Raw genomic sequence first — 24,289 nt, 5'->3', positions numbered from 1 at the left:
AAATAATAAAGACGCAACGGTGACCAAAAATGGAGCTTCTACAAGCTGGAAAAGGTCAGAAAAAGAACAGCCGTCCCCACTACCGGTCATTTTCACGAGCAAACTGAGGTGATGCCAAGGAAAGTTTTTTACTGCAAAAGGAAGGATTGTTGAGCCAGTTGGTTCACGATTAATGTCCAAATCAGCGCCGTGTGTGTTGTTTTTTTTGTCTGTCCCGGGTATGTTTTGGGATGTCTTTGACAATAAAGTTTTTTCTGTGCAAACCCTTGAGCCAGTGACTTCTAAGCAGAGACCACGAAGTCTGTTCTTGGTCTTGACACCACGGGTTTGAATCGAGTGGCAGGAAATTACATTTTATATTTAAATACAATTTTCTCACCAATAAAGATAGTGCTTCATTGTGATATTTTGTGCTCACCCTTGCTTGGAGTCAAAGCGACTCTGCAGTATTAACAAATAAATAAAAAATAAATAAATAAAATGCGGCTCTTAGGCAAACCTTGACAATCAGTTTTTGACAAAACGCAAATTGGATGGTGTTGTGCATGCAACTGAAGAACTGACAGTGCAGGAAAGATGTGAAAAGCTGGTATTATGAACTGCCTATAAAGATATTGTTTTTCAGCGGCGCAGGGGACAAAGGACGAGACAAGTGCACAGACACGGCGCCGTGTCTGTGCACTTGTCTCGTCCTTTGTCCCCTGCACTGCTGAAAAACAATGTCACACCAACTTGCCCAAGCTTCTACAGTATGTGCCTACAAGAGAGACTTGCCAAGCTTTTCTAAACACGACACATACAGACCACCTCAGCTTCCAGACAGGCTATCGTCATCAAATGTACATGCCTACTTATAATCTGTACATAGCGGTCCATACAGAAACACGGCCGACAATGACGAAAAACGGGCGAGATACTCTCATACAGGACTTTGTACAAATCAGATGGCATGGAGCAGAATACAGTGAGAGGGCTTGCAGCAAGCGAGAGGAGTGCACACAACTTCCTCATTACATGTCTGGCCCACTTTCTCTCTCTCGATTTCTTCGAGGACATCATTAAGGTCTGTAAACCACACTGCTTCCTACTTGCCTTTGCGGAAGTGACTGAACAATTGGCCAAGGCTACTCAGTGCTATGTGCTCCAATTGCCTGAGCCATTTGTTTTACCTTGTACAATTCCCCTGGTCATTTTCCTTTCCCCAGCTGGCTGAACTTGGCAATTTCAAGCCTCTTCTTTAGTGCCAACATTTCGGCAAATGCAGTCGGTCCCAGATATATCGAACTCGAAGGGGATCGCAAAAAATTTCAGTATATGTATTGATAATTCAAGATATAAAATACGCCTATTAGATGCTTGTTTCAAAATTGCGCACATCACGGACAATTTCCCCGGGATCGTGACAACTGGTAACTTACCAATTTGCTCCTCCAAAGTCCACAAAAAACTAAAGCACTGCTCCAAGACCACCGCACATTATTTCGCAAGAAAAAAGTCCGTGAGCTTAGCTTGCCTCTTCTTCTGCACCATAAAGTTCATCAAGCTGTCCTCAAGCTTGTTGATGGTATCCAAATTAGTACCTAAGCCCAATGCTTTCTATTGCGCCACAACAGCGATGAATGACGCTGAATGTGGATGCAAGTTCAGCCACAGTGCACGGCGGCTGGGTCTCTTCACCCAAATCTTGGCCACTGCTCGGGTCCGCTTCCTCGGTACCTATGATCGCAGCCGCAATCTCAGCATGATCCACAAAGGCTTGCAACTCGTCATCAGCACTGACAAAATCTTGTGCTGTTACGCTGTCCGGGATGGCGCCTGCAAACGCTGGGAGCTCACGAAACTTGCAAAAGCCTTCTTATTAAATGCAAACCGGGAGGCCTTTCGTGTTTTTGAAACAGCATGGTGACCTACTTGTGCAGATAACCAATGGCCGCAGTTTGCATGACCCATCCATATTTGCAGCGAGCAAAATTGAGACGCGCACTTCTTTCCGCCATGGCATGCACTGCCCTTCAGGTGCAGAGTCTTATTTGGCAGCCAAAACAATGCTGTCTCATCTGTGTTTAATATTTTTAATGGCAAAAGGCTATAGCAAATCTCTGGCCACTCTTCCAACAGCCACTTCTCAGTGTCAATGCTGCTGGTCTTTCACCCGAGAGGGCCTTTCCGACAATGCTGCTGACAACCCATGCCAGCAGTGAAGCTCTCTTCTCTGAAGGCTACAGCAAGCCATTTCGCTTTCTCCATGAGCGTCGGGCCGTCGACAGGAATGTTTCTGACGCATGTCTCTGAAAACCAGGGAAACTGAATTGCGCTGCCTTCAGCCGCACGTCTGCTTTGTTCTTCAGGATTGTACGCAGCATGCTGCGAGGAATTCCGAACGCATCGACGACCAACGACTTTTTCTCACCGGCCTCCGCCCATCGAATGATGTCCACCTTTGTTGCCAAGTACAAATTCTTGCATTTTTTCGCATTCATGGCTCCCAAACATGCTACCAAAACGAAAAGAAAATGCACAGCCCCACACAAGCCACAAGCGAACTCACACTGACCTCGCGAACAAAGCAAAAGGAACGACCACCGCATCGTACCATAACAGTCACATGCCCAAGCAGCACCGACAGCAGTGACAGCCAAAATGGCCAAAACGCTGGTGACAGCTAGCTGACGTCACTTGTTTTGGCTACGCCAGTGGTGTCAGCCAACCAGCATGCAGAAATCGGGCGCCTGCGGCCAGCACGGTTTCCCTCTTACCAGCCCCTTACAAGACCCTGTGGCCATTCCCATTTCTGTTCACACCCCAAAAAGTTCTCATCACGTGACTCTTACTTGAGCCGCTCTGCACGAAGGTGTCCAAGGCCAGCGCCGTGCAAGAGATAAGATTTTCAAGATCGTCAACTCCATTAGGAGAAGCCCATTTGCAGGGGTGTGCGGCATGGAAGAAGCCCACTTCCAGGGTGGGTCGTGTTGGGAGAAGCGCACTTGTGGGGGCACGGCATGGCACGGAGTTCGATAAACGCAAACGAATTTGCAATACTTTTGAATGAGATTCCCAAAGGAATTTTACAACTGTTCGACATAGGCAATAATTCAAGATATCTAGGTTCGATATATCCGGGATCAACTGTACTGGCAGGATGCTATTGCCAGAAGTTGTCCAAGTTTAGGTTGCGGTAAGTTGTTCGCGCCATGCCTTCCCTCTTTCTTTGTCTCAGTAAACAGTTATTCCCCCTCAAGGTGCCTGCCAAACGCACGCCACCACATTCTCATCCAGCTGGTGATTTCCTTCTCAAGCTCCAGAGCGTGGGTTCAGTCCTGGCCACAGTGGCCGCGCTTCGATAGAGAATGCAAAAGGCGCCCATCTGCTGTGCCATGTCAGTGCACGTTCAAGATCCCCACGCAGCCGAGATTGTTCCGAGCCCTCCACTACGGTACCCTTTTCTTCCTTCACTCCCACTTTCCTCCCTTGCAATTTTGAAGAGCGTTAGCTCTTACTCATCACGTTTCTCGACTTTTTGGGGTCTGCTACTACTTCCCTTCAGCGCAAAATTTTCCAAGTCTGAGGAATTCAAGATGGCGGGCCCCCATAGTAAATCGATATAGCAACCCAATTGATTGGTGATTGATGGATTGGTGGTGCCATTAGCATATCCAATTGGTGATTGATTGGTGACGTCACTTATAAATCCAACATGTTGCCCAATAATGGTAATTAGTTGATGACATCATTAGTTAATCCAATATGGCGGCCTAATTTGTGACTGACATCATAATCCAAGATGGCGGCCAAATTTGGGTGCCAATGATGACGTCAAAATCCAATGTGGCGGACAGAAGCAAAACCACGTGATTATGGCATCATATCAATTCTAGTAAACCAAACAGCTAACGCTCGTTACTTCAACGTCTTCCATATGGTGGCGGCAGCTCTTTTTTGGTATGTTAAGCTAATTAAATGGCTTGACCATTTGTCTATTTTCGTTTTGCTGTGCACCGGTACCCACACGACATTTCTCGGCCCTTAGTGTGGTTGTTTTCACAGAAATAAAAATATTTGCAATAAAATTAAAGAACATCGCAAGGGCAGTTTTCTAACTTTAATGCAAACAATGCTATTACAAGGTTTCAGAATACACAGCAAAAAAGTCCTGCCCAAAAATTTCTCCAAATTTACTTTAAAAAATGCGGACACCTCGAAGTTTTCTCCTGTTAAGCACTTCTATTTTGAGCCAAAGTGGCGTCATATATGGCTTACCTTTAGAGGCATGACAAAGCATCTCATTAGCTGGCTACATGCCAAGATAAACTTAATGGTCAGCAATGGTTCAAGAACAGTAATTTTCTAAAAATAGCCAGATTAGGTAATTTCTTACACTTTGGAGCATGATATTTGGAGAAAAAGATGTGTTTTCTATAAAAGAAGGCCTCTACACTTCTATTTGTACTTGTCCTTAAGGGGTCATGACATGGTCTGCCAACAAATCGTGGCTTCATGTCAGAGATATTAGACATGACGTTGTTACGTGTGCTTAAAAAAGAAGTAGGGCTCTGCGCATGCATTTGAGCTAGAAATTGCAGTCAGAAGTTATCAGCTCTAAGCCCTTCCCTCTGGCAGTGACAGCCATATTGAAGCAGCCTGAGTGATGTCATAAACCGACAGCGCCATCGTCTGCTGTGAAACTGCCGTGCACACGGTCAGTGCAGAGCAAAGCGCGCCTACTCAAGTCTGGCCGTGACATACCGTAGCGAAGTGGCCGAGATCGGGCAGAAGCTAGACAGAAAAAAGAACACAGGCCTTTGTCCCTCTGTCGTGACTTCCCCCTTCACCCCGCCGCACCCCTAGTCCGAACAGTGAACAAAATACTGCCTTATGCTCACTCGTTCAGACGTGCAGTCGCAAGCAAGCCCGTGATCACCGGTCTATGTCGTTAAGGATTGCAAGCGCACCAGTGTTGTCTGCCTGCCACATGGTTCAGGAGAGCTTTTAAAGATTCAATTACAAATTACTTGCTGCACCAAATGAGCTCATAATATGCCCAGAGCTCACAGATGCATAGCAAACAAAATGCAATAAACAGCTTGAGTCCAAAAAATGGTCTCATCAACTAAATCTAAAATGTCAAGAAACTGGTGCGTCTCGTTCGCATGGAATGGCCCTCTTGCAAAACATAATGCAATCAGAGCACTCCTGAAAAATTATGACCATAGATGGCTTTTCTCCAGGTGTTCTGTATGACTAGGATTGTTTCAGATGCCTTGCTCAAGAATTGGCTGCTGTCTTTAAATTGAGCACTGCTGAGAGCGGCCATGATTCTGATCGTTGACACTGCCCAGTGCTGTTGATGACTGAGTAGTGCAATTCTTTGTGGGTGCAAGCTCCCCCATTAAGCAGTTTTTGATTTCAATGCAAGGTTTCTTGTCTCTGTTTTAGGCTGCCTGCCATCACTCGTATGTGCTGCTTTCGCATCTTGAAATGAGCAGTGCAAGAATCCGGCATATTCTCTTAGCTGCCTTCATTTCCAAGAGCACTTCCACAGACCATGTGACTGCCAGGCTGCTGCACAAACATGCCAGCACAAAAAGAAACTGATTAAACTGGGCTAAGGCTGAGTTAAAACTACTGGCGAGAGCCATCACTGGTTGTAACTGATATTGCGCAAAGCTCTAAGACTGCTTAATTGCAAAGAATTTATCCAACAAGAAAACTCTCATTCACAGATTCAACGACACTTATTGCTCTACCCATAAAGAAGGGTTAGCTTAGCACAAAGAGAGACGCATCAATCCACTATATTGTACTCTTAACCAAAAAGGAGAACGCAAAATAATTTTTCGTTCAAAAAGTTTTTGAATTTAAATTTTTTAATAGCTAAACCTGAAATTTTAGATAAAATTCGAAATTTAAACTCACAATTAAAGCTTAGAACAATATTTTGAAAATTGATAATTTAAATCCAAATAAAAATATTAATTTAAATTTGTCTGAATTTCAATTTCAAAATTTTTAAATATGAACATTTTAAGTTTAAACCTTCTGTTTAATCTATGATTTCAATTGAAGCTCAAATTAAGAACTCAAAATTTTAAAAATCATTAATTTAAAATATTTTAGATGTAAAATGTAAATTATACTTAAATCTCAATATGAATTTTAAGGAACTTGCATTTAAATTTGAATCTAAAATTTAAGTCTGTGCTAATGAAAATTTTTATTTTATATTTCAATTTGATTATATTTACATTTCCGAAAGCAGATGTCCAAAGCGCCACCACTGCTACGAATTCGGCTTCATCGACAGTTCAAGGAGGCTCTAAATTACAACTCTCACCATAAAAAGAAGCGCAGACACAAGCAGCGTCCAGCACCTGAGCATGCTCACCTTCGATTGCCTCCAGAGCCTCCTCGGGGGGCGGACGTGGCCAGGATGGGTACGGCCGGTCCGTCCACAGGAGACGGTCAGGCTCCTCCCGCAACACTGAAGATGGCCTGCAAAAAGCCAGATACACTGCCTTTCCTTCCTTCATTTCACAGCACAATATGAGTTGAAGGGACGCTGAAGTAATGTTGATGGGCATATTCTAGTGCAATAGATCTGTAGAGGTGGGCTTTGTGTGCATTAGAGCCAGCTTGCCCAGACTGCCCACTGACGTCATCGGGGTAGGGGACGCGAGTACGGTGTCACCCATCGGTTGGGAACTACTGCGAGCAACGGTTTTTAAAAATTATTTCTAAATTAAGGATCACACAGAGCTTTCAAATTTCACTCGAATACCCAAGAACACCACCTCTACAGATCTGTTGAACTAGAATACACCTATCAAAATTAGTTTCACAAAGGAGGAACAACATGGTGGTATGGTGTAGTATGTGAGGTTTAACATTCCACAGCTGCACCTCAGGGACACCATAGTGGAGTGATCAAGATTAATCATTTTGATGGTCTGGGGTCCCTTGATGTGCACTGGCATCACACAGCACACAGCCTCCAGTGAAATGCGGTCACTACGGCTGGGACCCCATTGCACACTTTGGGCTCCAAAAGGCCATCAATCCACCATGGCAGGTCAAAGTAGTGCTAGTAGTAGCGGTAGCAGTAGTAGTAAGTAGTAGCAGTATTAGTAACACCACTAGTATTATAAGTAATAACAGCAGCAGCAAGCTGCAACAGTAAAATTTACAATGTCACTAATCCATGATCACGAAACCATGTTTTGGTAGATGAAAATGGTGTGCCATTGTCAACCGCTGGCAATAGGAATGCACCATTTCTGGTCATGCCACTCAGGCATCTTGCCCTAGGTGAGCTCCCTCTCAAAGGAGGAAGGCTGTATAATTATCTGCCACTGTACACACAAAATGAAGGGGTTCACAAGATCCTAGAATTCTCTCATCACTTGTCACTTTTGCCCTTGACACCACCATCCCACACCACTGCTTACCAACACCTAGATGTGCACATTACTTCCCTTCCAGCTTGGAGTCTTTATATCTGCAAAATAACACCAATGGAATATTACAGCACATCTGTTTTGGCTGTTGCCCAGCCCTAATGCCATTAAACTGCTCATGTACATAACTCTCATTCTAACTCGCATTTCATCCTCGAGCAACTAACTATAGCCGTGAAAAGTTGCCAGTGAGCATTTGCTGGGTCTCATACTTTCTGTTCCATGGCTACCCTTGCAGTGACCCGCGTGGCTGGCAGTGCGTGTGATGCAGAAAAGGACGAAGTGTCCCCAGCATCTGCTGGGGAGAACGCTTGGGACCGAGGCATGGGCCAGACGCCGCCGCTCTGCTGCTATCTCTTCTCTGGCAGCCCTCAATAAATGTGGTTGCGGTCGCTTTCCTGGGCGGCTTTCACACCCTAATATGTTTTCCTTCCCTTTGGCATGTGCTAGCCATTGAGTTCGCCTCCACCACGTGGTATTGATACTGCAGCTAGTAGCACCTGCAGAATTTTCGTCACTCTTCACTTCTCCAATTCATTCCACCAATCGTCATACTGAGCACTGCCTCTTGCCCCAAGCGCTTTTAATGTTCATCACCCTATGTAACCTTGGACTGCACCATTAGCCATGCTCCCATGCACAGTTAAAGCAAGGGTGTTTAATGTTCTTTGCTTCATCTCCAGAAAACATCCAACAAGAGACTTCCTCCACTGGCTAAAAGCAGACGACTGAGTACTATAGAAGCAGCAGAGAGTACAATTAACGAGCATGCAAGTCTGGCACCTCTCAGTGCCTGTGCGAGACCTGCATATCGTGCATTGCCCAGGGAAAAATGTCTCCTGCTCCAAAGCAAGAGAGGCTGATGCCCACTGGCCACTGCACAGGTGCAATTCATGCAATATTAATGTGAATTATGGTAGAATATGATAAACTTAAATTTTTGAAAAGACTGAAGTGTTTGTTGGATCCTTCAAGGGTGATATCACACGTGTGGCTCCTTGCTGGTCGCTCAGTGTTCTTGCAGTCAGCAAAGATTGTCTGTGAATTCATTTATACTGCTTCCATGACCTTGTGGTGTACACCACAAAGGCACCCAACTAGTGTGTGGAATGGTTGCCTTCGTGGTGACCAACATCGTCAGTGTGTGAGCAGCATGCTGAACTGTGGGCGAGGTAAATGTGCCCCTATACCCCCTCTTGCATGCCTACGCTGCATTGCAACAGACCCCGACAGTGGGCACCGAGCACTGACTCACAGCGGCATAGGCACAACCACACAGCACTAAGACTGCAGTAGGACGGGACTCATCCTCACTCACCTCTTGCGAGCAGTCTTCCTGGCAATGGCGGCGGCACTGGGGGCCACCTCAGGCGGCGCCGCGGCCTCCTGAGACGAGGACTGGACGGGGGCCGCGGGGGGCTCCGGGGGTGCCTCCTGAGCGCGCTCGGCCCCCTCCTCGGCGGCCGGCGGAGGGCCCACCCGAACGGGCTCTGGCATTGCCGGTCGCACCGCCTCCGGGCGCTGAGGTGGGGGCTGCCTACGGGCCGGCTCCGGGGCAGGCCGGGCCGGCTCCGGGGCAGGCCGGACCGCCTCCTGGGCAGGCCGGACCGGCTCCTGGGCAGGCCGGACCGGCTCCTGGGCAGGCCGGACCGGCTCCTGGGCAGGCCGGACCGGCTCCTGGGCAGGCCGGACCGGCTCCTGGGCAGGCCGCGACAGCTCAGGCCCTGCGACAGCGGGCTCGTCCCTACGAGCATCGACTTCGGGAACAACACGCGGAGACGGCTCCGCGCGGTGCTCCTCCTCGCGGAGCGGAGAGCTCCTGAGATCATCGTCGGCCTTCTCGGGAACACGCGGCTCTTGCACCGGGCTAAGCGGCAATGGCGAGTGGCTGAGCGCCTCGAAGACCGGCTCGTCCGTCTGGCAGCCCACGCTGACCAGGCAAGGCTCCTGCAGGCGGCGCAGGCGTTCCTGGAGCTGCGAGACGAGAATGCCATAATTGAGCATGCGCTCACGTGCACGGCATATTCGCGCGCAGTCTCCGCTGCAGCCACCGGGTCTCGGCAGCCCTGGCCCGCCTAAGTTGTCTTAAGCCTCGCGATCCAACTGCCAGCTCAAAAACCGCATTAAGAACAGCAAAAAACATGCTGAATTCGTTGAAAGAATCTAAACACTTAATTTTATTTCCGTGTTTTCTCTGCAATAGTACATAAGGCATTGGTATACATGGATGTGGTATTGATTACAAAAAAATTTAACGCGAGAGCGTTAGGAGCTCGTGAGGCGGGACAGGATACATATACCCGGCGGCTGCTCGGTCGTATCATTCGTGCCTGAATAATCCCAGAAGCATCAGTGGCGGAGGCCTTGCGCAGCTGCTCCATGAACGTGCGGACCCAGCTCCCCGCCCCTCCCTCCCCCCCTTTCTTCCCGCGCGCGGCTGCCGATAAACGGCAGATGCCTGATAACGCTATCGCGTTCTACTTTTAAAGGGGGAGCTTAAGCGTCCTCCAAGTTTAAACTGAATTTCTTCTTAATGTTCTTTTTCTTTAAACAAACGAACGACGGCTGTGACGTCAGAAGCTTCTTGGGGTTCTGTAAGACATGAAAAAAAAGTACGGGCCTTCTTAACTAATAAAATGCGTTAGCATATAGGTTGTTGGTTTTACCGCCGTCGAATTTGTAATTTACAATGGCGTAAATCGAAGTAGAACAGAGGGGTCCTCCCCCGCCCCCCAAGGGGCTGTTAGAGGCTGTTAGAGGGGGGATGTTAGATTCGAGAAAAGCTATACAAAACATTACACTCTGCGCTAGAGGTTTCTCTCCGCTACTTCGGTCCAGGCTCCGAACCCGAGCACGGCCAGCTATATTTTTTATTTATTTATTTATTTCCAAGTACCGCAGGCAGCAGAGATGCCCAGGCAGGAGAGGGTTCCAAAACGTAAGTTTGCAAAGAACGCTCAAAGGTATTAATGTTAGCGCATTCAACAATCGAAGCAGGCAGGCGATTCCATTGCTCGATTGTGCATGGGAAAAAAGATTTTTGGAACTGGTTAGTCCTGGCATTGTAAGGCCTTATCACTTTTGTGAATCACGTGGCAATCCTGTTTTGTTACGATATAGTAAGTGCAAAAATTTTAACCTGGCAATCTGTCTGCACATCTTGAGCGGCTCCAACTTATGCTTCCTCAGCATATTAGTAACGGAAGAACGTTTCTTGTAATCAGATGAGATGAACCTGGCTGCATGACGTTGGATGCGCTCCACCTGCTCGATGTTTTTTACATGGTACGGATCCCACACAACAGAGGCGTACAGATACTAATAGAATTTTACCGTAGCCGGACAGCCATACGGCAAGTACGGTAACGCACTGCTACCATTGCCAGGCTTGCTAAGCCACATTTGCCGTACGGTAGTAATTGCCGTAGCTACCGCACGGTAGAGCTAAAGCTATCTAATGACCGGCCTGGCCTGGCCGGGTGCTCATTCGGTCGAGCCCATGCCGGCCCGTTTGCTTTTGATGAAATTTCGCTCTTAAAAAAAGAGAGAGAGAGATGAATACAACAACAGACATCTGTGTAGCAGCTGAAAAAGTTGCAGAAAGCAAGAACTGCAACATCGGATTCGTAACAGTGACGAGTGTCTCATCAAGCTGAGCACAAGCTGGGAAAAAATCTGGTTATAAAAAACACTGCACACCATTCTTTTCATTGGCTCATGAGAACACTTTAGGACAAAAATTTTTAAAAACAGCTTTAGCGTGAGCGTAACTTAATTGTTACCCTCGTAAGCGCACTAGGATATGTTTAGCACCCTAGCTCACTGTAAGCGCACTGTTACAGACTTAACTTGAGAAATATGGAGTCATATCGTTTTCAAATAAGGACAGAGCTTCCCATTAGAGCAAGGCTGGTACCTTTATAAAGTCCAGGCATTCTCCAGCTCCCAAGAGAGAGATTCGCAATCCCAACGACGCCATCCACATGGGTTACGCAAATTTAGGTTGTCCAAAAACACAAAATGTCTTCAGTTAGCTTTTCAAAGTTCAGTAACGCAGGTGAAGATACCATTCTACTTAAGTGGAGAGAATCAACGGTTAACAATGCGGACTTGCTAACCGTTAACAATATGGGACTTGTTAAATCTGGGAGGGGGGGGGGTCTGAAGAGCCGTGTACCCCCCCCCCTCCCCCCCCCTCCTGGAACCTGCGTGGATTTACGCCACTAGTAATTCCCTGCGAATAAATTTTGTACCATTCGCCACTTCAGAGAAACACTCATGCGGCCTCCGTATCCGTGACCTCTAGGCAGACGGACGATCGGCGCCCCAGCGCAGCACATATACCATCGTTTCCCTAAGAATCGCTTTAAACCAGATTTTCTCGCAATTTTCCGAACACGAAAAACTTTCCCCGCCCTTTTCAAAAACATCACATCCCATTTTGGCGTTGGCGCCAAAACCTACTTTCATCATCTCACCGCAGCCGCTCGAGTCGCGGAATGGACAATGTGTGACCACGGCCGGTCTCGAGGGGGGGAACGCGCGCTCTTTCAAAAGCCCGTGCTTCAAAAGCGCATGCAATGCATCACATGTACGGTAGAGACGCAGACATTTATCTACTTCACATGCATGTTCAGCACCTAGACAGTTTTCAAAGATGGTTTGCTGCGCAGCGACAGTTCAGTATTATAACATTTGTTTCAGACGTCAATTCTCCTACGTGCTGTACAATGAAAGGTGATAAGCAGCTAGACTATGCTATTATCCTGAAGTGAAGCTTCTCATAACTTACTGCCTCAGAGTATGAAAATAATGGTGGCGAATAATTCCTATCACATTGTAATGCGATCACCTTGTATGTCACCCTCCCTCTCCGCACACAGGAACGAAGAAACATAACTACAACATGCTGGTCTACAGAAGCGGGGAATTTTAACGTAACAGCTCGCTCGTAATTTTTCCATACCTGCTGCGTGCACATGTCGACTGGTCTGCTGGTGAAAACAGGTGTTTCACTTTAGGCATGAAGTTAGCAAATATATTCTCATATAACAATTTATAAATCCTAAAAGTGCTCGTAAACATATACTGCGACCAGCAATGTGAGGCAATGGGACCCCGCCGTGGCCCGAGTCGCCGTTTCGGCAGCTGATGGTTGTGATCACATAGGCCTGAAGTGTTAGCTCTGAATTCCAGCAACTCACATCCAGCACAAATTTCTGAGGAATAAATCGTTCTGTCCTTTAACATCTTGTCAAGCTGTAGTGACGGAGGGCAACTAGCACACATCTGCACACCTACGATCGAGCGGTTCTGCTGCCTTCATGCGAGAACGGCTGTGGCCGAAGTTGCCCGAGAGAGAAATGGACCATTTCGGAAAGTTGCGCGCGCCCCCTACGCGACCGCCGCAAAGCAGGCTGGGAATTGTGAGCGAGGTTGCCGGGCAGGATCCGCAGGAGCAGTGGTACGCTATGGACGCCGCGCAACAGCAGGTAAAAAAAAAGTTTTTTGGAGTGCTAGTAATACTTTTGTTGCATATTTGCGCCGCACAAGTGATCTTTACATTGCCGTACAACTTTTCTGTGGTTATGCAGCCGACGCTACGAGCGCGAAGCGAGTATTTTCGCACGTGAGCGCACGAGAAGCGCACACATGTGCCAGTGTCGCGCGCTCGCAGCTTGCGTTGCATAGCAACACCGTTGTCAGCGTTTTATATATCTATGCTGCAGAAGGCACGAGCGCGATCCTACGGCTAGCAGGCGTGTTTTGCTGGTGAGCACACGCTAACAGTGCATTTATTTACTGGTCACCCATCGCGAATCTTCCAAGTTTGTGCGGCTGTCCCGGCGGCAGGCATAGTACGTAGCGTGCAGTACATTCATGTTTGTTGCAACAGTGTGACACCCTCTTGCGAGAATGTATGCGCTGTATTTTAGCAAAATACGTCGTTATCGAGCACTGCCCATTCAGTCTTTTGGTTACAGCGTGCTATTTAATCTATATTTATTCTACGGACGACTCTGAAACAAGTATATGGTCGAAAGAAACGGACAGAGCGGACGTTAATAACGTACACCTTGCAAGAAGTAAGTAGTTGAGTTGGCGCTTAGCTTGTGCCAGCGCATTTTCTTGTCTGTAGTGTTGTTTGAATAGCGCGCAGCAAGTATGAAGCAGAACCAAGCTTTTGTATTAGCACTGTTACATTCTGTGTAGCTGAGCATAGCATCTCGATACAGATAGCAGTTGCTGTTTCTGCCATATTCAACGAGTTTGACAGCTCATACCATCTCAGTCGCGGTCTCCATGTCTTACTACCATGGAGTGCAGATAGACGCAGCCAAAATATGAACGTGCCTCGGCGGCTACAAGTAACGCGAACGCGGTCAAAAAAAAAAACTGGGGCGGATGTTTTGACTAACCTGAAAAACATGGATGCGCCAGTACTTTGCATTAGGGCGGCCTCAGAGTTTTAAGTTAGCTAGATATTTACCGAGCCTGTCCATGTGCAACATTCTTCACGGCCGCGCGTAGTAAACGAAACGGGTTCAGCGTTGCTTTTCAAGCATGCTGCCACAATTGAGCAAAACACAATGTATGAATACTCTTATTTCAAGATCGCATTGGTGATCCCATGATCAGCTGTGTATGCTTGCATGCTCTGTTTATATGGAGTGCCAAGGAAAACATTTTGACACTTGCTTATACCCATGGTGCAGGTACCACTACATAATGCAATTCCTCTTCAAGAAAGGTTACCGAAAGGACCGTAGACAAAGCAGTTAAAAGACGTGCCGAATGGGTTCTCAGAGCAAGAAATCTTGGCACATCAGAATGCACATGGTGCTCAGAAACATACTGTAAGCGGATACAGGATGTTTAAATCAGAGAAGGATCAAAATGTTCTTATTTGCAAGGCTGACAGGTCCACTTTTGTTAAAGCAACCGTGGAGGCATCGTTCTCTTTGGCAACATCATATAGCACCGCTGCTGTGCTCTCGTCAAATGGAACTGTGGTTGAAGGAACCTGCAACTGCCGGGCTGGAGCTGCAGGTGTTTGTAAACATGTAGTTGCATTATTATGGTTTGTACTAGACCTGAAGCGCTCTGGGGCAGCCTACATGCGAGACACGCAGTCGTGTACAGACAAACCCAGAGCATGGGGTACTGGGGCTAAGAAGGCCAACGTGCACACACGCGAGTTCTCACAACTACGTTTTGTGAAACATATGCCAATGAAAGCTGGCAGACATCTGACTCAAGAAACCACAGTTTCTCTGAGAGTGACAGAAGACCATATTAAGAGAATGCATCAGACACAGAAAAATATTCCAAACGCCATGCTATGCAAGACGCTGGAGGACAACCACTTTCTGCCCGTACCAGTGAAAAGAACACTTCACGAGGAGGCTCTTAGCCAGATGCCAATCAGGTTACCGGTGCAATCCCTGTGGGTTGAGTATGTGCCAGCTGGGTACAAGTTCGGCTCCTGTGAGCTTACTTTAGAAGACTCATGGGCCGTTGAGCAAGCGACTAGGATGCAAAGCGGCTCTACAACATGGAACTTCGAGAGATCCAAGCGCCTGACTGCTTTACACTTCGGAGATGTGTTGTCACGGCAGAAGCCAGCTGACGACAAGTTTTTCAAGAGGCTTTTCGGGTCTAGCCAGATACAGACCAAATACATGGCTGATGGTTTAAGGAATGAAGATGCAGCCGTGCAGCGTTACATAGGGAAGAGAACAGTGCCAGTTAGGAGTTACTGTTGTGGGTTGTGTGTCAACCCTGGTGTACCTGTTCTTGGTGCAACGCCTGACCGTGTTGTAGAGGAGGGAAGAGATTTTGGTCTCCTTGAAGTTAAGACCCTCTCAGCTGCCAAGGAACGGGGTGATGAATTAGAAAACGCTGTGAACACGGCATCCTACCTGAAGAATGGAGTTCTTAAACCAATGCACAAGTACTTTTACCAGGTCCAGGGGCAAATGGCTTTGACTGGACTCTCCTGGTGTGATTTTGTGGTTGATAATGGCACAGACTGCACTTTTCAGAGGATCACTTTTGACAGCTCGCTTTGGATTTCCAAAATGCTGCCATGTCTTCTGGAATGTTACAAGAACTACCAAGAGCACTGTGCTTGTGTGTGAATTTCAATGATTTATTTCAGTTACATTGCTCTGAAGGACAAAGATGCTTGGACTCATGTACTTGCTTGGATGCTTTGGCATGTGTTCATACTTACATATATTTGGTTTTTAAATATTTTGTATGGCATTAGCCTCTATGAAGAAAGTGTTTTTCTGTGTAGTATCATTATGACCATGTGCAAGTGTTGCCATCACCTATTTAAATGTGTGTGCAACTAGCAACTAATCGGTGTGTAAAAAGTGAATGTCAAGCACCACACGTCTTGCTGCCCTGTCATTGAACACATACATAATGCACTCTTAGTCCCAGGAACCTGGGCAGCTACATACTTCAACATTTACTATACTTGATGATGATAGTGACCTCACATTGGTCTCTGTAAGGAAACCACATTGAAAGTTGCAAGCAAAATCTTTGCAAAGTGACAAGTGTGTTCTCCGTAGTGTAGGTACTCTTTCACTCAATACGACTTGTAACATACGTGGAGTGAACCAACGAAGGCTTACGCTTTACAGTAAATCAATGTTTAGTCATAGAGAGCGCCCAAAATACACATTCAGCATACTTTGAACTCTGCTCTGAGGGGTTAATGCACAAGTTCCGAGCAGCACTGGGCTCGCACTGCTTTGATGACCAAGCTCAAACCTGCCGCATCTAGAGTACTCCAGCTGATATTGAGTGCGATAGCCTTGATTCATATAAGTTCGTTCTCAAGGGTTCGATGCAGGAAATTACCTAAGAGTTGGTAATAAAGCTCTCAAATTTCATTGGCATGAAATACTCGCATACATATACAAATTTTTTATATATACAGTACACACATATACAAATATACAATACATATACATATCACAATTTTTTGAAAAATAGGAGCACGTCACTAACACATGTAAAAATGACAAAGTGAAATTCACTTTACAGATTTCATTCCAAAAAGTTAGGAAAGGCAATCTGTGGTAGAAAAGACAATGGCTACAAACACCAACTTTCCATCTTGTCTGTGTAGTTCAGCAATGAGGCTGGTGATTTGGTTTCAAGTCATGACTCGGATATATTACTGCCACATTCTATGCTCAAACAATTTTCACAACACTGACACAGAAATAAGACATTGCAGCCCTATGTAGCCTGTACAGTGACTTCAGACTTCAGCAGAGCAAGAAATGCTGCTCTAGCCTGCTGTGCATGAAGTAGTGTACTTTAACGCAAGTTCAATGCCTTGCACTGCTGCAGGGATTCTCAAACTGCGTTTTGTGGAACTCTCTGGTTTCTTGGAGCACTTCCTAGATTCCCCAAGCACCTATGTTCATGCATGTCTTCATCCACCTTAGCCAAGTATTTTGGGACTAATGCTGTAGCTGCTTACTGCTATCTTACTATACAGCCAGTCATAACTGAATTTAAGTATTCGTTCAGGTGCTGTGCAGTTTGCGTACCCCTTTTAAATATGTCGGCCAGCACCTTTTGAAGTCTCAGCCGCAGCGGTCGAATTTCGATGGAGGCAAAATTCTAGAGGCCCATGTACTGTGCAATGTCAGTGCATGTTAAAGAACCCCAGGTGGTCAAAATCTCCTGAGCCCTTCTCTACGTGGTCCCTCATAGCCTCAGTCGCTTTGGGACGTTAAACCCCCATTAAGCAAATCTTTCCAAGACAGGCTCCGTGACCGAAGCTGGCCAAAACATAAATGAAACTTGTTAGAAGCCGACTGCATTTTAGCCAAATAAAGTTGGTCTTTCTTAAACTGAGAAAGAAAAAGTTTGAGCACCCCTGTGTTACAGTAGACCATGCACAACATACAAAACATTAAAAACGCCACCATCGCTCATCGGTTTAGAATGGGCTCATGCGTGAAATTATTGAGATAACAAATTTTCCATATCTTGTTCAGCTTCTCTGCCATAACATTAGGAAAGACAGCACGGAGTATCCTGAAGTTTTTAACTTCCCTGATGACACGCTCAACATGGATTCGCAAACTGGCTATCTGCCGTGTTGCTTACTCATCTGCCAGTGACAACTGTGTGCGGCCATTCAACATGGGTGGCATGTTTAATTTGACTCCAAGCTGACGGAGGTCATCTTCAATGAGGAATCCTCTATCCGCCATTACACTGTCCCCTTCCTCGAGCAACTCATACAGGCCGCTGTGTCTTGTGATTTCTCGATCAGAAAGTCTTCCAGGAGCAAGATTAGACACGAAAGAAACGAAGCCGTTTGGAGTGATGCCAATGAGCCCTTTTGCGGTGTTATGTCCTTTATACGAGCTAAAAGTGTCGCTTTGTGTTTTGTAGTCAGACGGGTTCTCGATAAAAATATCTGTGCAGTCCAGTACAATGCGTGTAGATGGGTACAATTCTTTAAAATTGTCTGGCATGAACAGGTCCACTGTGTTACATGATAGCCACATTGGTACCTGGATTAGCATTTCATACAAAAAATTAACCCAAAATGAGTACATAGCACTCACGGTCGCCACAGACACCTTCAGGCGATATGCCAAATCCTGCTCTAGCAAGCCAACTCTGAGCCTGCAAAGCACTGCAATAAGCTGTTCTTTCATTGTTAGTGCTGGTGGCCTGCCAGCACCCGTTTTCAGTGCCTGGTACATGCATTCAACATGTTCAACGAATGCATCAAACTTTTTGAAGGAGTTGAAGCCCGTATAAAACGCGAGTCGTTTCTCATCTGAAACAAAATCGTGAACTTTGGAGACACAATCTTTTAGTTTTAGTTTCTCTTTGAGTGCCTCAACTTTCACATCGTGCAACTGAGACTTCAGATCCTCGACCTCTTTCTGGAGCTCAGATTTGTCTTTGCGGAGCAAGCTATTGTCATGCTCGAGTTTTTCGCAGTGTTCGAGAAGGTGGGCGACTTTTCTTAGTGTGGCAGCAGATGCTGCGTCTGGAGGCCCCATGGAGTATGAGTGGTCGGCACCTAAAAAAAAATGAACTGTTTAATGATTTGCGAACAGTTAGGCCCTGCTTTAATGCAGATTTCAGGTTTTGAAATAGTCACTTCAGCCCACAATGGGTGTTCTGAACCTTTGCTCTCGGCTTACATTGATATACAGACAACAAAGAACCAGGAAGACGAAGCCATACAGCCCAACTCTCTTTCACTCCACTGATCCACCTGTGCAAGCAGCTTACCAACCAGCAAGCCCAGATCAATACTATCCCGTTATACTTCTAAACCTCATGAGCTGTTTGTTTCCCCTCCTGAGCATGCAGTTCGACGACGTTGCAGCTTGTGCTACCAGCGTACTGGTGTGGAATCGCCAATCATGCTGCATGACCGTATCCGTAGTGAACCAAAATACATAAATACTAGGTTTCATGCACCCAGCAGGTCTGCCAAATTTGCACTACATTTGGATAGCCTGACTTTTGTGACATTTCTCCAAGCAGGGGTGAAGGGAATAATGTCGAGGAAAAAGAAATGAAATGGGCAAGTTTCACAATGCGTGCATTGGTGGAAGAGGTACCGCGTTTATCATAAAACTCGCTGAAGTAGTAACATATGCACGGTAGAAATCACTAATGACATTTATGTCACAGAACACATGAGGTTCTGCCACTCCTAACATGCAACCTATCATGCAGACGTCCCATGGCTAGCTGCAAAAGCTCGCGGAAAACTGGCTTCGCGGGAAAAAGTTTTGTCAGTTTTCACTGGATGAAGAAGCCGCTCGCTATTAATATACCGGTTGCCACAACACCCGTGGACCCCGGTATCAGTGGGCGCGATAGGGGTCCGTTAAAAGCGAAAAATAAGTTTTCATAGTGGAATGCAGAAAGCGACAATTTTTAACCACCACTAACCTTCCGTTTCCGTGGGAGGCGAAGCCTGTGCACCGAAGGTCAGCTGGGTGGGCTCCTTGGAAACTGTGTCGCTCTCTGCGTACAAAACGCTTTCATGAAAATGCGTACACACAAAGCCGAAGCATCAGAAAAAAGATGGCACAGTTAAAGCGTCACTTACTTTGACTGCATTGGGGCACGTCAACTACGCAGCCGATCTCCAACTTGTTCAGAAGGAGCACCGGGCTGGCAGAGGCAGTTTTGGAGCTCGTCTTCTTGCGTTTCGCGACTGTAAAGGATTTGGAAGTTATGGTAATGTGCAATAACCGTCTGAATATATATACTTACCAGTATTAAAGGAAGGAGATAGTTGATTGATGACTTTATGGGGGGAAATTGTTGGCAGCTGGTCCATATAACCACGGCGTCCACTTGCGTTGAAGTGGGCTCCGCATATCCGGTGGTGCTTAGAATGTTGCCACAAAGATAAGCGACCAGCACTTCCCTGGCAGTTGATTCTTCTGACCCACTCCTTTTTTTCTTTTTCATTTGCAGGGAACGCATGAAATGAAACGTTCTTGTCTCTCAGCGTGTTGTTGTCGCAACCAGGCACACAACAAGTCTGACCGCCGCCTCGGCACTTCGACGACATCGCGTACAGTAGTGGCTGCGGTCACTAAGTGACCAACAGGCACGTAACACTTAATATAGTGCACCTGCAACCGCCCACCACCAAAAAATACACGAAATCTCAAACCAAACGAAGCACACACACACACACACCACAGCTATGCAAATGCAGGAGACAGGAAAGATGGCCGGTCGGTCGGCGCTCGCTTACTTTTTCCATAATGCGTCGTGCGCCCGCTAGGTTTTTTCGCGGCGCTGCGATTTCCGAAATGGTGCATTGGTGCTCCTCAAGGAGAGAAAACAGGCTACTTAACGAAATTCCCAAACTTCCACAATGCTCTGAAACGTTTACCACCAACAAAATACTCAAAGCAAAGCCAAGAGTTGTCCGTGGAACTCGTAGCAGGCAGTCTGCCAGCGGATCACAACGGCATACTGTTTTCGCAGTTCACTACTTGATGGCACTCGGAACATGTTGCATTCTGTTGAAGTGAAGTTGCTGCAGTTTGAGGCAACGCACAACACCCTTTTTTCAGCTATGTGAGCATTGGTATTAAGGAAAAAAAGGTCGAAACCGCACATCTGCAAGCAATGCCTATACAAACGAAACTGCAGGAACGACCCGAAAGTCAAATTCACGTGACGGAATGTCCGCCGTAGTTTGGGCAACACCTATTCCTCCACGACAAAAAAGTAGTCCATTGCTAAAACTTCTCTCGTCACGTAAACAAGAAGCTAATTACGAGAAAAAAAAGTTATTAAGGTCTAGAGCTTTGATAACTAGCTTGTTTTATAAAGTCAAGCATTAAACAGCTGATTTCGCTTACTTTCATGACTGGCTTGCGGAGTAATACAGCACACCGCGGATCGTGGCCCAGTGTTAACAACTGCTGTTTTTTTTAAGTTGTATCCTACTATAGTCATTTTTGCACACCAAAATGTCGGTGCTCCTCTGCCAGCTCCGCCCACTTGGCTTCTCTGCTGGCTGCCGACGCGCAAGAGTTCCCCGGGGAGCGGAGCTTCCGGCAGCGGCCATGGTAGCTGATTAACGTCAGAAAGAGCTAGCACGGCGAACCAATGATTGTGCTCCGCTGCTGATGTCACGAGTGCTGCATGATGCGTTGTTGCGCGCGGACTCTGGTGAAAGCCCGGCACCGCTGGTCGCCCCGAAGCGCAGACGCGCGAATTTTTAAAATTATATTGCAAACGATAGGCTCGCTTTTGAGGTCTTGTACCTGGCATGAACACTCGGTGGCCTATGCTCTAAATAATGCAAGTGTATTATAGCTAATCTCAAAGAACCTTTTCAGGGACCCTTTAATGTGTAACGTATCGGCACTAAACGCTATTTTAAAAAAATTTTATCACATATGTGGTTGCATTCCATGCTGCAAAGAGCCGGACTTGCGCTGTGTTGTCTGATATTGTCATCAAGAATGAAAGAACGTCCCTGGGATAAGCTGTCCTGTATAAGCACCTCCCAAAGTCATGTAAGTTACGTTTCTGGCATGTCCTCCATGGGCTTTCTAAGAATGCCCGAAAACCCTTGCGTGTCATATATGTTGCAAATCTAATACGCCAACAAACCCCCTGAATTTCTTGTCATGAACTTCTGCAACCACATAAGCTGGCTGGGTAAAACGGACCAAAGAAAGCAATAACAGATTCAAGATGCTGAGGGAAAATCTTTATAGGAAGATGACGCTGTGAACTACATTGCATCAGTTATACCTAAGTCATTTAGGAACGACGATATGGTAATCTCCCCCAATGAGGGAGCAACACCGGACAGCACAATAAAAAACAGCTCAGAACTGACCAGTCTGAACTAGAAAAAGGCGGAAGCAAATATTCCTAATTGCAAATCTGCAGGGATAGACAAAGTTCCAATCAAGCTTATCAATGAACTTGGCCCAAGAAGCAAGGAGATACTCATAAAAACAATGGAGACAGTCATAACAAATAAGCAAATTCCGCACAGCTGGAGACAAAGTAAAATGAATTTGATTTATAAAGAGAAAGGAGATAAGATGAACATAAAACCCTTCCGACCAATTACGGTAACATGTGTTACATACAGGCTGGCAATGCACGCGGCGAAATTAAAAATGCAGTCATGGGTAGAAAGCAGTAGGATACTTGGAGAACTTCAGAACGGATTCAGAAGGGGTAAGTGCTTAGATGGTAGCCTGTTCGTGCTTACCAAATGCAGAGAAATAGCTAAGGCGAAAAACAGACCTCTGCATTTAGCCTTCTTGGACATAAGCGGTGCATACGACAACGTGAACAGGGAACTCCTGTGGAACATATTAAAAGGTGAAGGTATCGCTCATGAGGTAATTTATTTTCTACAGGAAATATACCGAGGAAATGAAGTTGAATTTACACGGGAAGGGATAAAAAGTACGACAACAGTGGAGGTATACACAAAGGATTAAGGCAAGATTGTCCTCCATCACCGCTGCTGTTCATGCTTTATTTGATATATAAGGAAAGAAGGCTACAAGGAAACAATCTAGGTTATAATCTGCTGCACAGATTATGAGGAAAGGTTGTTGAGCAATGGGTTTAACGTATGCGGACGATATTTTACTTTTGGCAGATAGCCTGGAAGATTTGCACTCTGGTTAATTGTGGTAGAGATGAATGAGACGCTCTAGGCTTTACTTTTAACGAAATTAAGTAAGGTGTGATGATTTTCAACGATACAACTGATCAGGCGGTTACAATACAAGGCCATGAAATACCCAGAGTGGCCGAATAAAAATATCTCGGGGTATGGGTAAACGAAGGGCAGATGTACACGGAAAAGGACGGGGAGTCTCTCATACCAAAAGGTAGAAGAGATGCCGGGGTAATGAAACATAGGGCATTGGGGGGGTACAACAGGTATGAAGTACTGAGAGGTATTTGGAAAGGAATAATGGTGCCGGGGCTTACTTTCCGGAATTCGGTTCTGTGCTTCAGGGCAGAAATTCAGTCGGGATTAGAAGTAAATCAGAGAGCGGTAGCACTAGGTGCCCACGGGAAAACCACAAACGAGGCAGTACAGGGGGATATGGGCCGGGCATTGTTCGAAGCCGGGGAAGCTCAGAGTAAAATACTATATGAAGAATGCCTGAGGAAATTGGACGATAACAGATGGGCAGCTAAGGTATTTAAATACCTATACAGAAAGAGTGTTGACTAACACTGACGGAAGAGAACTAGAAAGCTGACCAGTAAGTATGCCAGACACGAGGACGGAGAAAGAAAGAGCATTAAACGACAGGTTAACAATGCAGAAGGTAAAAGTTGGATTAGTTCAAAGGCAAAGAAGCATAGTGCAGAACTAGATAGATACTGGAAACAGCAGATCAGGAAGGAAGCAGTCTATGATAACTCAAGAGAGTGTCCTACTCTTTGAAGCTAGGTTAGGGTGCCTTATAACGCGCAGCTACAAAAAGAAATTGAACGAAGAAGATGACACATGTGCTGTGTGTGGTAAATCTGAAGAAACAATAGAACACCTCATACTCAAATGTGATGGCACCCATTAGTATGTTGAAGCAGGAACAGTCACTCTGCCTGAGGCCCTAGGGTTTAGAGATAGCAATGGTCACGTAAATAAATCTGCAGTGGAAGTTAGCAAAAAGCGATTGGAAGATTCGTGACTCAAAAGCAGAGAGGTGACATAAGGTTAGAAGTGTAGGAAAACGTATTTAAAGAAAATGGCGAATTTTAATAACAATTTACAGCACTTAAACAAAAAAAAAAAGACTGAGCATGATGGCAACTGCACCCACCACCCCGTTTCAAAGGGGACGTTCCTATCTTCCATCCATCCACATGGCATTGAGTGGTGGTCCGGTCTTTGACGAAAAGAAATGGCGCAGTAACTATCCCACATATCTCGGTGTACACCCGAACCACTCCATTAGGGAAGGGATAAAGGAGGTAGTGAAAAAAAGGGATAAAGCGGTGCTCTGGTGGAGGTAGTCACCAGAATAATTTCGACCACCTGAGCATCTTTAACTCGCACTGACATCACACAGCACGCGGGCGTCTTTTGCATTTCGCCTTCATCGAAATGTGGCCGCCCAGTTCGGGTTCGAACCCGGGTACTCCTGCTGAGTAGACGAGAGCCTTAACCACTGAGCCACCGCAGCGGGTCTAAGTGGAGGTCCACACACAGCTCATCACTTATGAATGTATGGGTGTTCCTTGCTTGTGCCGAAATTCGTGCTGTTTTGTGGAGGCTAATCGCGTCTTTGACGCTGAACACT

General features: G+C 46.2%; 1 protein-coding gene across 2 annotated transcripts in view; it reads right to left on the bottom strand.

Moving 5' to 3' along the window:
- LOC144124547 (uncharacterized) overlaps positions 1-24,289 on the bottom strand; it is a 95,941-nt gene that overhangs the window by 33,938 nt on the left and 37,714 nt on the right. For both annotated transcript variants that reach the window (XM_077657288.1, XM_077657289.1), the window contains exons 2-3: positions 8,770-9,425; positions 6,383-6,489 (exon numbers count right to left, since the gene is read on the bottom strand). In XM_077657288.1, coding sequence (XP_077513414.1) covers positions 6,383-6,489; positions 8,770-9,425 — 763 coding nt within the window. The remainder of the gene's footprint in view (positions 1-6,382; positions 6,490-8,769; positions 9,426-24,289) is intronic.

Source organism: Amblyomma americanum, chromosome 3, assembly GCF_052857255.1.
Source record: "Amblyomma americanum isolate KBUSLIRL-KWMA chromosome 3, ASM5285725v1, whole genome shotgun sequence".
NCBI classification, from domain to species: Eukaryota; Metazoa; Arthropoda; class Arachnida; order Ixodida; family Ixodidae; genus Amblyomma; species Amblyomma americanum.
Note: the sequence above shows the minus strand (reverse complement) of the source record. Positions and strands in the feature narration are given on the sequence as shown.